General features: G+C 35.5%; 1 protein-coding gene across 2 annotated transcripts in view; it reads right to left on the bottom strand.

Annotated features, from left to right (window-relative positions):
• NBAS (NBAS subunit of NRZ tethering complex) overlaps positions 1 to 15489 on the bottom strand; it is a 156941-nt gene that overhangs the window by 17110 nt on the left and 124342 nt on the right. For both annotated transcript variants that reach the window (XM_052703229.1, XM_052703322.1), the window contains 2 exons: positions 9455 to 9594; positions 1948 to 2092 (listed from right to left, as the gene is read on the bottom strand). In XM_052703229.1, the coding sequence (XP_052559189.1) occupies positions 1948 to 2092; positions 9455 to 9594 (285 nt within the window). The remainder of the gene's footprint in view (positions 1 to 1947; positions 2093 to 9454; positions 9595 to 15489) is intronic.

The following is a 15489-nucleotide window of genomic DNA, read 5'->3' as shown; positions in this document are numbered from 1 at the left end:
AAAAAAGAAAAAGCTAAAAAGACCAGCAGGAGGAAGAATAAAGGAAAAAAGAACACTTTCTGATTAAATTTGCATCTAAAGAAATGTTTTTTCTAACTTCTAGACTATGACTTAAATCTTTTTTTCCAACACAATATTTGGTCTTCAGAATGGAAATGTTATCCATGTTGACAAAATGATCTCTCCATTTTTCAAGTTCTATCATTCTAGGTTTCTTCTCTTAATCAGAGGTTTAATCAGTTAAAACACCATAACTTCCATTTGTAGATAACTACACAATTCAACAAACTACAGTGCAACTCCTTTTGCCATACAACACTCTAGTATTCATAGAAAAGGTTTGGAAAATTGATTCTCAAACATGAGATGAGTTTTACTAGTAATGAAATTCACACCACATCTGTATATTTACACTCATATGGAGGGTTCTTCAATATCCAGCACCTTTAAAAGACAAGGCATCTCCAACTAAAGCCAAATAACATTGCAACAGTGAATAAATAAATAATGGACTAGTTACAGAATTCAAGGAAAAACTCACTTCAGAAATCACATTTAATTCTTGGTAAACTGACTGCTGTAAGATAATAGCCCTCACTGAGATTAGCATTACTGATTTGATAAAGTGAGTTAGAAAATTCAACTTCAGCAAGGTTTGACGTTCATGCAAAAGATAATGAGTTTATGAGCCATGATGAACCACTCAGCACCACCTAAAGAACAGCTACATGCACTTATGCCAGTCCCAAGGATACAGAAACCAGCCTTACACCAGAATTTGTATTTGGAATGAGTGAATTAGATGCATTGTTTCAGTTTAGTGATAGTTTGAGTTGTGTTTTACAAGACTCTGAACTCAACTGCGATCAGTCTGACTATTCAAAAACAAACAAACAAACAAACAAGAAAACAAAAAAACCCAACCAGTCTGTTCTCTTACAATCTTAACATCAGCTTCTTTTTCTTTTTTTTTTTTTATCATAAAGGCTATGATTGTGTGATGATAATTACAAGGGATTAATCAACCTAGTAAAATATTCACAGGACTACACTAAAGCTGTATGAAGTTTATTAAGCATTTCTCAAACACATTTTTGTTAATATACATTGTTTATGTACAAACACTTCAATAATTTCATCCTTCAGAGATTCTTGTCTTGAAGCATGCATACGCAGTTAAGGAAGACAGAATATTATCAAAAGTAATTGCTTGAACATAAATTTTTATCACCAACACATTTTCAAGGATTTCTCACTCAACTTTTATACAGTTATGAGAGAAAATTACTGACACTTTAACAGCTTTTGCCACACTGACAGTAATGCATAAATGAAGTCTTTTTAGAAATACGTGAAAGAATGTGTGCATTCCAGGGTGACCTAATCTAGGTGCTCCTGCTGCAGCAGGGTGACTGGACTAGATGATCTTTTGAGGTCCCTTCCAATTCCTGACAGCCTGTGATTCTATTAGACCTCTAATGGTCACATAGCTTAACTCGTGCTTACATCAGTCAGTCTCAAAAAACTGCCCAAGATGTGATTCAAGTTCTGATTATTTTCAACAATGTACAGCCCACATCTCCACTAGGCAAGCACATATTCCAGTGTTTCACCACTTCAATGAAGAAAAACTTTTTCTTAGCATGTAATCAGAATTTTTGATGTAAATTGTCTCTGTTGCATTTTCTTCAGTCTCTGAGCACCCCTAATAAGAGGTCTTCTGCCTCCTGTACATATTCCCTCTTCCATGTATTTAAAAAACAGCAATATTATCTCCCTCAGTCATGTCTTAATGATTCCAATTCTCTCAGCCTCACTGCATGTACGTATATGAACCACCTAATCATGTTACTAGCTCTCCACTGGACTTGATCCAGTATGGATCATTCTGGCACTTGGGACCTCAAAACAGGACTCATATCCAGGATATTTTGCATTAAAACTTACCTCAACAGGAAGCCTGTACTTAGTGTCATACAAAGAACGGCAGATTTTCAAAACTTCATTTCCCATACTGTCCTTTTCCTCAGGTGGGTATCTCTGCAGCATAACAATAACCAGTTTCACCCATGGATTATCCTCTGCACATGATCTGCCCACAAAACACAAACAGATTTTTAATATGTATATACAAATATATATACTTACACAGATGCACACAAAGCCGTTCAAAATCAGCAAGTTCAACCATCAGCCTGACCTACAGAGTCTCTCAACTGAACCATGTCCCTGAGTGTCACATCCACAGATCTTCTTAATACCTCTAGGGATGGGGACACTTGGGTAGCTTGTTCCAACACTTCGTAACCACATCTGTGAGAAATTCTTCCTCATTTCCAATCAAAACCTCCCCTGGAACAACTGGAAAACATTTCCTATTATCTGTTACATGAGAAATGAGATCAACATACTCTTTGCTGCAATCCTCCTTAGCCTCTTCTTCTCCAGAGCAAACACTGCTTCACTGCTCTTTGCACATGCTCAAGCAACTCAATATTCTTTTTTAATATCTTGCTGAGGGACCCAAAACCAACCACAAATTCATTCAGTATCATTGTAATAGAGTCAGCCTTAAACCAAAGGCAGAAATTAGACATATCTAAATTTTATCATGCATGCTGGCAGAAGCAACATTTACTATAAAGTTTAATTGCCAGAGCATTTCTTGGCGTACAGCTGCTATTTGCTAGGTCACAGAGATGTCTGGCTACTTTTGGCAGTGACAGGTGTACCTGCTAGGACTGGATCTACTGACAGAAAAGAGTAACAGACCAAAGCTTTTAAATGAGAGCATGAAGGAATGCACCCACATTGCCATTTTGCTAACACAAATTAATTTTGTTAATCCATTTCAGTGCACCTCTAATACAGACTAAATCCATGCAGAGCAGTGTAGATCAAGAATAAAGCCACATTAACACAGCCACTATGTTCATTTGTGAGTGAAATTTGGAAGGCACAAAAAGTGGCTTAAAAATCACCCGTCAATTTCTGGTCATTAATCATTTAAGTAAGGAATTGAGATTATTTTTTAATTTGTGTTTTGAAGAGGGAAAAAAATCATAGAAGGAACAAATCTGGCAGCTTAGTCTTACAGTAAGTTAAGATATTTGTCCAGCACAAGTGGGAAGGAGCAGTGAAGTGCTTTGAAACTGCTCCTTTTCAATGGTATTACTTAGCAGCAATTGTTGAAAGCAACATAATAGATATAACAGCAAATTGAGTCAAACAAATTGGTTGCTGACACGTAACAAGGTACAGGTCTGACAATCCAGGAGAGCATAGCTGCCGATATCTACTATTTCATAGATATTTTAAGAAAAAAACATCCACATGCAGCTGTCATTATATTCTAACACGAGACCCAGACAGAGATTCTAGAAGCGGTTAACTTTGAATGCAAACTAAATGGAAGTCATTATTTTCATTCTTTTTGACAACTTAATTGAGCTTTTCCATCAGTCACAGTCACTGAACAAACTGCTGCCATGAGTCTGGCTGGAAGCAGCACAGCTCTTCTCCCTTCCAACATGAAGGGTTGAACTCAAAGAAGCCAACTTATTTGACAAGCAGAACATGATGCACTTGATCTATGAACCCCAAATAAGGTCAGGAGAAGAAAAAAAGCACAATTCCATCTTTGCCACCAGCTAAATTAATAGCTATTGCTATGTGATCCATCTCTTGCTTAAAGGCATGGAGAGTCATCATGAATTTCCATTTTTATAGCTGCTGCCTCCAGAGTACATTAAGAAAGAATTTTCCATTAGAAACAGAAAACAGAAATCATACTTGAAAGCACAGTTAGAAATAGTTAGAAAGAAACAGAACACTCAAAAAAGTTAGAAATAACAAGAAAGATGCAAGTCCCATAAATAAATCTGTGTATGACAAGGCCTGAGTCAAGCATCAGACATAAATATATATTTATACAAAATTTATACAAATATAAAAGCTGACAAATAAGTATACTTTCTGAAAAAAATATTTTTTTCTTACAATTATTTTGAATACTAATAAACACAATTATCTGCCATTTCTACATAAAAGAAAGATAGTCAACAAAAATCTGACTCAGAAGTAGAATTCAGTTTTCTTTTCTGAGTGTTACCTTTGTTCAACTATAGTTAAAAAAAAAAAACAACAGCTAACCACTATTTCCATGTTAAGATTTATTTCACAAACTTGAAATGAATGCCTTTTTTTTTTTTTTTTTTTGTACCAAACTAAAAATGTCTTCAGAGGAAAATCTTCCATCAAGTTAAAAAAAAAAAAAAAAAAAAAAAAGAGTGCACTCAGCCTCTGATCCCCCTAAAATCAGGTCTTCTTATTAATATTTAAAACAAATATAAAAAATGCTTTTTGAATGTAGGCATTCCAAAGACCCAGGCAGAGCTTCAATTACTGGTAAGTTTTCTTTTTTTTTTTTTTCCCCCCAAGACTCTATGAAGTGCTTAAAATCACTTCTGAATATGAGACGCTGTGGCAGTAAAGCATGTATGCATAACATGAGTGCAAATATCAATATTTTTAGAAGTGCTGACTGAACAACTGAGCATCTCCACTGGTTCCTCAGTCAATATGGCACAATATGATATGACAAGAACTATACAAGATCTATATACGTAGATGAAGAGTATTCCTTTGTCACAGTGACAGACTGATCTTTCTTAGAGAAGACATCTTTAGAAGAAGTGAAAATGCTACTAAAAACATCCAAACTTCAGTTTTTGGTTTTTTTTTTTTTTTTTTTTTTTACTTCTCTGTCCTTCTGAGCTTCCATAAAACTCAAGTTTTATTTCTCAATTTTATATTCAATTATAAAATATTTCCCATTAGCTGAAAGCCAAAATTTTAAGAATTCTGATGACTCAGAGTTAAAATAGCCCAGTTCATACACATATCATTACATCTACAATAAACAATCAGTTGGCAACAGTGGTCTTCTTCTGATGCAGAAAAAAAAAACAAGTAAGACCAAAAAAAGATTCTAATACACAGGGCTAAACAATTGGCATAACTGCTTTCACTTCTCTTCTCTGCTTAACAGTTTCTTAATACAACTTGATTTAAAAAAATGGGATTGCTGAAAAACCCACTCACTCATTCAAAAGATCCGGTTTTACTCCAACTGAGCAACCGAAGTTGGTTTTTCAGAAACCCAGATGCAGAAACATTAAAAGAATAAAATAAAATCTATGCTGGTAAAGATACTTAAATGCTATTGACATGAAATATTCAATAGAGACAAAAGAGAGAAGTACGAGTAATGCATGATGAAAAGACACCAGAGAAGAGGTGAGATTGCTGGCAGCCTTGCCAAAGATGCTGTCATAAGCACATGATAATGATTGTCATGACAACAGAGTGACAGAAGGTTCAGACAAAGAAGGCAGAAAGTTGCAATGGTTTTGTTGTTGCTATTGTTATTGTTTTGTTTTGCTTGTTTCGTATTTTGATCACTGTTGGGCCTCATAAACACAGCGCAGCCTCTGATTCTCAGCTGGCACGAGTTATTCCTTTTTGAAGAAAAACAATTAGAATTAATAAAATTCAAAATAATTAAAATGAAATGTAAATTATTCACAGCAGTGTATAACAAGAGGCAGTTACAAAAATCTGTCTATTTGACAAGATCTTATAAAATGATTACTCTGTCATACTGAAGGACACTTAAGAGAGTTGAGTCTGATTTCTAAACCAATCAAACTTGAAGTGGTAGGACTGATAGGAAGAATGGGAATGGAACATCAATTCTGAAGCATTATTAACTGCTAAGGTTTTGAGTTCTCTCAAGTTCATTTTGATGACAGCACACCAATTACAAAAGACAAAGATCAGTCCAATAATGTTTCTGCATACCAAATATATTATCACTGTAGAAAAAAAAAAAAACACATTTCATACTCAAAATATTATATTTTGCAGCTTAAATTTAAATTTAGGTTAAATCCTTCTAACACATTTAACAATTATTCATTAAACACGATAAATACACACACCCAAACAAAAAAAATTCCAAAACATACCTAACTAAGCCTATAGAACTAAGTGGAGGAAAAAAGATTATAGACTCATAGAATGACCTGGATTGAAAAGGACCACAATGATCATTGAGTTTCAACTCCCCTGCTATGTGCAGGGTTGCCAACCACCAGACCAGGCAGCCCAGAGCCACATCCAGCCTGGCCTTGAATGCCTCCAGGAATGGGGCATCCGTGATCTCTCTGGGACTCAAGATACTTACAGCTATGATTATGCTGACTGCTATTAAAACATCATTAATGTTCTTTCTAAAGCACCAGTACTGAGCTAGGAAGAAGGACTTTCAAGTCACAGTACATATTCCTTCTGATACAGGATTTATAAAGCGCACAGTGTTATTGGTAGAAACAAAAGTGATTATAAGAGGAAAGCAATGAGAATATAAGAACAGAGAGACCCCGTGGGAGAGCAAAATGTTCCACCTTTAATGCATTTTTTTTCTACTGGGACAAGTCCAAGCAGGAGAGAGAAAACTAAACAATCATTGAATTAGCAGAAAACAATAAAATAAAGAAACTAGAGATGCAACATTCCTACTGAGAAAAGAACAACACTGAAATGGGGCAAGAGAACTAAATCAGTCACTTTTTAAACAAGCAGGCTCAATTGCCTTCTTCCCAAGCAAAACACAGGTAAGGCAATGAAGAGAACAGATTGCATGGTCCTTCCCATCTCTCAAGCAAGCAGAAAGAACAAAATAATGAAACAGTGGTAGGCACACTCTGCACAAACCAACTTGAAACAACAAACAAAGGAGAAAAAAAAACAACAGAACAAACTTGTTTCCCATAGTATTAACATAACAGCTTCTTCTCAATCAAATTTGTTTTAATTTTTTGGTAGTCTGGAGTTTCAGGCAAACTCAAGGAAATCTGGAAAATCAGAGCTAGTCTTCCTTTCCTGTGAATCAACAAACATGAATTTAGTGCTGAAGTCAGGAAAACTTGTAATTTCAGCAAGTAAATCACATTATGGAACCATGAGTCAATGATTCTTCACTAAGTGGCTACTATGCTACTACTGGTGGCTACTACTAGTGAAAGAGAAGGGCACAACTTCTCCTGAAGGGTTTCCAGTACCTCCTGGCAAAGATAAAGCCATTAAGACACTGAAGTTTTAGTAATAATAAATTATGTCAAAGGTAAAAATAAAGATGAAAATCTAATCGCAGCTTTGCAGCTTGTACCTTAAAAATGCAGAGAGACAGGCTGATCAGTCTTGCACTGTACCTGGGAAGGAGATGAAGTATGTCCTCCTAGAAGCATTTCTAATCATACGAAGGACACAAGGATGACTGAGCTTAGTCAGCATTAACTTAAAAAGGGGCAATCATGCCTGAATAACCTGATAGTCTTCTACAATTAAATGACTGGTTTGGTGGATGAGAGCTGACATTACACACCTGCATTTATCAGGGTTTCAATACTGTCTCCCATATCTTCACAGGCAAACTAATGAAGCATGGGCTACATAAGCAGACAGTGAAGCAGACTCAAAACCTGGTTGTTAACACTGGCACAAGTCCTTTTTGAGACCAGTGATCAGCAGTGCACCCCAGAGATTAGCACTGTGCTCAGTGCTCAGACTTCTTACTGGAAGGTCAGGATGGCAGTGGAACAGAATGCACTCTTGTGAAGTTCATGTTAGAGAAAGACTCCAACAAAGCAGTGGCCTTAGGCAGCCTGCTGTAGCTGACCCTGCTTTGAGCAGAGGAAGGAAGGAAGGAAGAATTTTCAGGGATCCCTTGTGACCTCAACTGTTGTTAACAGCACAACAATCACACACATGAGTTACTGAGTTTATTTTTCCTCTCGTACCTTATCTGAGCTACAGTGATTTCTTTATGTGAAAACTGTGACTAAACGTATAAGAGCTATACTTATTACTTAAAACCCTAAATACTTTATAATACAGTTGTTCTTAGTATTTTGTACCAATGTTCAGCCTTCACAGATCTTGGAACTAAGATGCATCCCACCTCTAAAACTTAATCCGCTGTTTGCTGTGAATGCAAACAATATTTAATCATTAGTCTGTTATCTCTTCTTCACTTGACGAAGAGAGCCTGAAGGAACAGTACACCAACTGGGAGATAAAAGTAAATAATTCTTAATTTCTTCTGCTACACAACAGTAGGCAAAAACATCTATTTATAAAAGTTCTCTCTAATCTTTCTGTTCACTACTGAACAAAGTTTGGCTGATCCAGATACTGGGAGGCATCAAATTTTTCAATTGCAATTAAAATAAAACTAAGAAGGAAAGTTGGGATATGAATTTGTGACAGATATACAGTAGTCCTAATAATTTTTTAATGCAATGAAGAAAAGTTTTAGCTTATGAAAATGTCATAAATGATTCATCAAAACTATCATCCAGAAATTGCAAACAAAATGCAGGTTTGAAGGTGATTAACCTTTCCAGATTAGTTTCTAATGGACTAGTTCTCTCCAAGTACACAAAAGAATTATCATTCATAAACAGCTAAGTCTGAACATTTCTGACAAATCAATGTATAGAAAAACTTCGAGGAGTATGGTGCCCACACTGAAACAGGATGCAACTGATGCCCCAAAGTTCTCCAAAGGAAGCATCATTTAATGCCTCTAGCCTAACTATGGCCAGATGAAACATGGCATATCATGTTGACTAGACAGAAACTAGTGTTACTGCTCTCCTTGAAGGACATATGTGACTATTGCCTCTACATTTTAACATAGGATTGTACAAATCCTTGTATCTTAGAAGTCAGCATCAGTTATAAAAAAGAGGAGCAAAAAATTACAGCCTATATGTTTTAAACGAACTATTTTAATAAGCACCCATTTTGTTCAGTGCAGTGCTGAAATTTCAAATAATCATAATTTGAACTGGTGGGTTAGTATCTTCCAGCTATGTCTGCCCTAGGATAAATTCTTTACTTACGGATATTTTTTCAGAGACAAAAAAAGTAACAGATAACAAAAAAAGAAAACAGATATGATACCACTGCTTGGTATCATTATCCTCATAGATATTCTACAGCCTGTCACATCTGAACATTAGCTTTCATAACTTTTCTGAAGACCATAACTTTGAGTAGAAGAAAAATTCTGAACTTCCTGTTCTTTTTATGGATTTTCTATGTATTGCCAAAAGTAAAATATGCAAACCTAAGTTCAAGTACTTGAAAAAATCTCCAGGGCAATAGCTGAGGCAACAGAATTATTCTCTTTCCACTATGATGCACACTAGACACCTTCCACTAGAAACCAATTCAATTCCACTTTAAACAAACAACCAATTTTTCCCAAAAATGACATTTCAAAGGTCATACTCCTCTTAACCATTTTTTAATTCACTGACTGAAAGATACTTGGTATTACCAAGCAACAAAATTTAGCGTTTCTATAGTTTGAAGAAATGCTCACCTGCTGCTCATTTCCACAGGTGGCCAAGCTTGAAGGAGTAAAACCAAGTGCTGAAACTCAGATGGTTTGTGACTAGATTCCAGAAGTCTCAGGAACAATTCACACCTTTTTTCCTCACTTTCAATATCTGTTATCTCTACCTGAAAGAAAAACATTTTAAAATTAAGGATTTAAAAGCAATAAGCTATCTGTGAAGGACATCAATATTGTAAAATAACACAGGAACACAGCCAAAGTCTTCACAGAAAGCAATTTTCTTACCTCTCATTTTCAGTTATATGCAAGTAAAACAGGAAAGCAAATAACAAAAAATGACTTAGTTATACATATTCTTAGAATAACATACCTGTAAAGTAGATTCATTGATTAGTTCTCAAGAGTGCTACATCTCTGTAAAAAAAATTCCTTATATTTCCTTATCTCTTTATATATATATATACATAGTTTTATGTAATGTGCACATTCAATACTCCTGTAATACACATTACTCTCACTTATCTATGTGAATTCAAGGTTTTACTTGAATTTGCATCATCTAATCTCTAGTCTTAGAAGAAGGAGTATTGGAAATTACTTCAAATTCGTTTTCTCAGTGAAGAACTTTTGCTGACAAACACTGCAGTATTTATCTGTATAGGTATTTAAGATTAAGAAAGACAAAAACCCCAGCCTCCAGACAGCTCTGTCTGAGGAACAAGTGTCCATCTATATGCAAAATATGCAGCTGCTGTCAGAATTGGAATTCTCTTCAGCTGATAACAGGTTCTATTACAGATAATTACTGCCTGCAGTTTGCACGGTAAAAAAAACGTGCAAGGTAAAAGGTTTGAGTGTTGAAGAAAGATTGCTGTATATATGAGAACCAACTTGAGACTAAATGAGAAGCAGCTTATATTCTGAAGTGTGGGTATCACACCTTTGTGGCTTTCACAAATGGAATATCTATTGTTTGCCTGACACATGTAAGTTCTTATAGTTAAAAAATAATTTGTTACAATAACAGGTTGCTTTGTTTCTACTTTTAATACATTCTAACACTGTTTTTTTCCTCCAAACTCAGAAAACTTTCAGGATATATAAACCACCTTAGTTTTATCTTATAATTCAGCTGAAGATACATAGCATTAAATGTTAAAATTTTTGTTTTAGCCCAAGTATTTCTGAGACTTCAAACATGGGTGAAGTTTTCCTCAGTTCTATAGCTACTTTAAAAGACTGAAGTTCTTATTCCCATCTTCTCAAAGTGACTGATATATCAAGGACGAGTTTTTCAAAAGAGGTTGGAAAACAAAGATTACTGATGCATTTATTGAGTTGCCTACATAAACTTATGACTTTAAAATATTTAGTGTTGAAAACTTTACTTCTTTCTCCAGGGTATGTCTGAAAGTACTGCATACTAAAATGTTTTAGACAGCAGACATACACTACCCAATTACTGTATCCCTCAATTCCATCTATACTTCCTTGAGTGAAACACAACTATACTCAATATTTAAATCACAAGGCTGAAAAGAGAAGGGAGAACGGGAAAGGGTAAAAAGGATGCAAGACATCCTAAACTCTAAGGATCAAAAATATTTAGCAACTTAGCAAACTAATTACTAACTAGACAACAAAATCTCTCACATGGATTCATCTGCCGTCCAATTCCTTTTTCAGACAAGTAACTGAGCTTTTGGATCAAAGAGATAGCATTACGGATGGTCCACTGAGTACATTTTAGGATACTGGAGCAAGTAGCATGCTACTTCAGAACACAGCCTGAACGTTAAATCTCTACACTTATAGATATAAGAACGAAAATGGCACAGGAAGCATCAGTATTAAAAGATGAGATGAACTATCACAGAAATTGAGCCATTGGCAATAGAGAGCAGATCACAGTAGATCAAATACCCTATTCAACAGAAACTGAATTCCTATATTTTGGCATAATACTGCGTCTTTACAGATCACTTTAGATTAATTAACCTCATGAAAAATGTAACATTATAGAGTTCTGGACAGCTGGATCTTTGCAACATTGCTTACAACAACACATGTTAATACGATCAAAGCAAATTTGAAAAACCATCCTATTCTCAAATACAGTGTGCATTTCTGACACACTTCTTCCTATGCTGGCTTCCTTAGAGGTGCCTACGCTTCCCACTTAAGGTAATAAAAACTTAAACACTGTAGAATGTTCACTTTAAATTCACTTTTCATATGTTGTTTTAAATGCACGTCACTTCTATTCACTGTGAATCAGGTGAGATTTAGAAGGCAGCAACACAGGGAGCAGCAAGTGTGTGTGCTTAAAGACTGTGATCTAGAATGCAGCACTTGAGGATAAAGAAAATGGAAGGTTAATGAAAGAGTGAAAATAAAAGTACTTAAGTACTGAAGGACAGATGACAAGTACACTTACCTTCAAGAAACAAAAAAGACTAGCTTTATTCTACCTAAAATTTCTCATCCTGCCTTCCTTTTGTGTCTCAGTTGTTGGGTTTTTTTTTTATCTTCACAGAATCTCGTGCTTCTGGTACAAATGTTAGTCACTCCTATGCTCCACATATAACTGCATTTAAAGGAAGTTTTAGGATCATTTCACTCATCTGACAAAGTGTTTATTAATAAATATATATAATTTTCTTGTAAAAGAAAAGCTAGGATTTAGGTGTAAATCTATGTTTTAGCATCAAGAATGCATAAGCATTTGCAACAATTTCACAGAGTCAAATATACAAGGAATACATTTGAAATGTATACCTTAATTGAAAACATCAAATACTTGCTAATTCTGCAATGACCATGCACACATTTCACATTACGTGTGAAATGCACCTTTTCTAAAGCAGCTGTATTTAATCTGTGTGAATGCCTTCACAATCAAGATAACTGAAATCTATGATATGCCCACAAGAATGGCGAGAACAATCCTAGTAAGCAGGAGATCAACATTATGTACCAGAAACATCGAAAATAATAAAACATTACAGCACAGACATCATCTGCTATAAAGTAAATCAAGGCATTTCCCCTAAATATTTTCCACATAGCTTTCAACTTTGAATGACAGGATACTTTCACCAGTCTCTAATTCTTTCCTGACAGTTCTCCAGAAATAAAAATTACAATCAAACCACAAAAACAGACAGTCCTGTGCTACAAGAAAACAAGATTTCATGTCCACTGGCATGAATTCATGCACACTGACATGAATGTTGGCTTTTTTTACACGAATAGGTTATACAAAAACACACGTATACGAGGGCTGCTCTGAAAGCAATGCTTCTTATTTTATTATGTTAATCCATGACCTCAGAGGTGGATGTTGGTGGTACAGCAGCAGAGGTAAAACCTCCTCACCAATAATCCATTACATTTTGTTGCTGTGTGACAGACACAACAGAGGGGCACTTTGGCAAAATGGTGTCTGACATGGAAGTGTAGATGAAACAAAGCTGTGTCACAGAATTCTTCCATGCAGAAATAAATGGTAATCATTAACATTCATCAATTCTTGCTGAAATTTTATGGAGATCAAACACTGGATGTGAGTACAGTGGGGTGGTGGGTGGCGAGTTTCAGCAGGGACAACAGTAACAGTGGTCAACTCTGCTGGTGCTGATTCTTACAAGGGGGGCATGCATGCTCTTGTTCATCACTGGCAAGAATGCATAGCTAATGGTGGTGACCATGCTGAGAAGTAGTGTTTTGTAGCTGACAATTTGCTCTCTTAAATAGTGTCATTGTGCTCTTTGTATCTGTTTTAATTTCCACATAAATAAATAAGAGGCATGATTTTTGGAGCAAGCTACACATACACACAGACACAACAGAGAAACAGCAGAAACAGCTACTTTACACAACTGAGAGAGCATGCTCTGTGTTAAACGGCAGAAATTTCATCTTAAAAGAGGCAAAACCTAGTTGAAATGAAGTTGCCAAGGTTACAGTTAAGCCTGTCACCTTGTAACAGCACAGCAAAACAGTAGAGACATTAAAAATTCCATTTAAACTGAACATTCTCCTTTCAGTGACTCTGAATGAGCAATTCAGACGGCTCTAAAGCCTGTAGCACAACAACGCACTGCATTTCTAGCAGCATAGTCATTTTCAAAGCCATGGTAATAGTACACTATAAATCCTATCCCTCGACTTTTCAATTAAAAAAATCTAAAACATTCAAAGGTTACATACAGATAACCTGTCATGAAAGGTTCAGACCCCTTGTAGTACAAAGGCCTGGAAAGAAGAATCTGTCACTGAACAGATTAATGACGCTTACAGCAAGGTAGCAAAGAGTACACTTGAAATTCAGATAAACCATAAAGAATATAAAAGAGAAACAAGTGGAAAAGGAAAGCAGGGTTTTCAGTTTTAATAACAGACTTTTCCATTACTTCCTTCACTTCCCTCAGTTTCGTGCCTTCTCTTTGGCAATGTAACACAACTGGCTGTATATTTTAAAAGGCTGCACAAATATTCTCCACAAGGGGAAAGTCAATTAGGGGAATTAATTTTAGAAACAATGCTCATGATAGCTTATAAAAAGAAATACAGATTAAATAAAATTGAGCCTCATGTTAAGTGATTAACATACAGAATTTCACTATTAACAAGGGATCACATATGCTTAATATCAAGAAAACAAACATCTGCATAATGCTTATGTTTCTTAAAAAAAAAAATCAGGAAATTAACAAAGGAAAATACAAGCTATACAAACGATACAGAATATGCAACCATCGCTTAAAACTGGACTAGATCCTACCAGATTTAGTTTTTACAAGATAAAATAGTGACAGGGCAAGAGGGAATGGTTTCAAAGGAGAGAGGAGATTTAGGTTAGACGTTAGGAGGAAATTCTTTACTCAGAAAGTGGTGAGGCTGCCCAAAGAATCCAATAGTGATCCATACCAAGAAGTGTACAAGACCTGGTTGGATGAGCCCTGGGCAGCCTGATCCAGTGGCTGGCAACCATGCCCACGCAAGGGGAATTGGTACTGGATGCTCTTAACGTCCTCTCCAACCCAAACTTTCTATGATCATTTTTTTGCATCTCTGAGCTTACTCACACAACATACCACATACATTTATGCAGCTTTAGCCATTAAAACCGCTATTTTTCCTCAGGTGGTTATGGTCTTATTATTAGCAGCAGATTCATGAGATTTGAGATAGCGTACATACAATCATTCATTCTCCCACAGGTAAAGTCTTCAACTTATTCTCACCTGCAAACCATAAGAAAGCACTTCACAATGATGATAGATATACATATATTTTTTGCTAGAGTCCAGTTATTTATCAAAGAGCTGGCCACAATATCTTAGTTCTGAAATCACATTGCTGGTAGGACATTTTGTAAGAGAAGATTCCTACAAGCTTTTAAAACAGTTTTATACATAAAATGTGAAGTATATGGGTATGAGTGCTTTTACTGCTTAAAAAAAAAAAAAGGAATTTTGATAGTTGGGTTACTTGTAGTCTATCCTACAGCAGATAACCTTGGCAAAAAACATACCTTTTATCTGACTCTAGGCATACTGAGTAATCCTGGAACGCACATTTTCTTATATCCAGTATTGGAAAGAAAAAAAATGCACTTAAAATACCTCCTCTAAAAGCATCAAAATATTCTGCCTGAGGAAAGTCTTTCGAAGACTTATCTAGCTTTCTTCCCTTACAGATTCAATGTATCACATGTCCAACATGTTGAAACTTTTACCTCTCTCAATACACAGTTTTGCTTCATCTTTTTCCATATATTTATTACTGCTTTGTAGAGATTCATTATGCATGACACAAATAAAAGTGTGTAAATATGAAAAGTTGCCTCAAAAGTTTTTTCTATCAGCTTTAAGAAACTTGCAATGATACACTGAAGAAAGATAAGGTTAAATAAAGCCATGGGACATCACACATGACTGATAAAGATAACTTCTGGCATGGCAGTTCACAGGTTTGGTTGCTTAGTTCAGTACATTATCTCGCTTTTTAAAGTGAAGTTAGTTTAAATCAGTATTTACAGCAACAGTGCTATG

This window comes from Tympanuchus pallidicinctus, unplaced genomic scaffold (genome assembly GCF_026119805.1).
Source record: "Tympanuchus pallidicinctus isolate F22 unplaced genomic scaffold, pur_lepc_1.0 scaffold1, whole genome shotgun sequence".
In the NCBI taxonomy this organism is placed as follows: Eukaryota; Metazoa; Chordata; class Aves; order Galliformes; family Phasianidae; genus Tympanuchus; species Tympanuchus pallidicinctus.
Note: the sequence above shows the minus strand (reverse complement) of the source record. Positions and strands in the feature narration are given on the sequence as shown.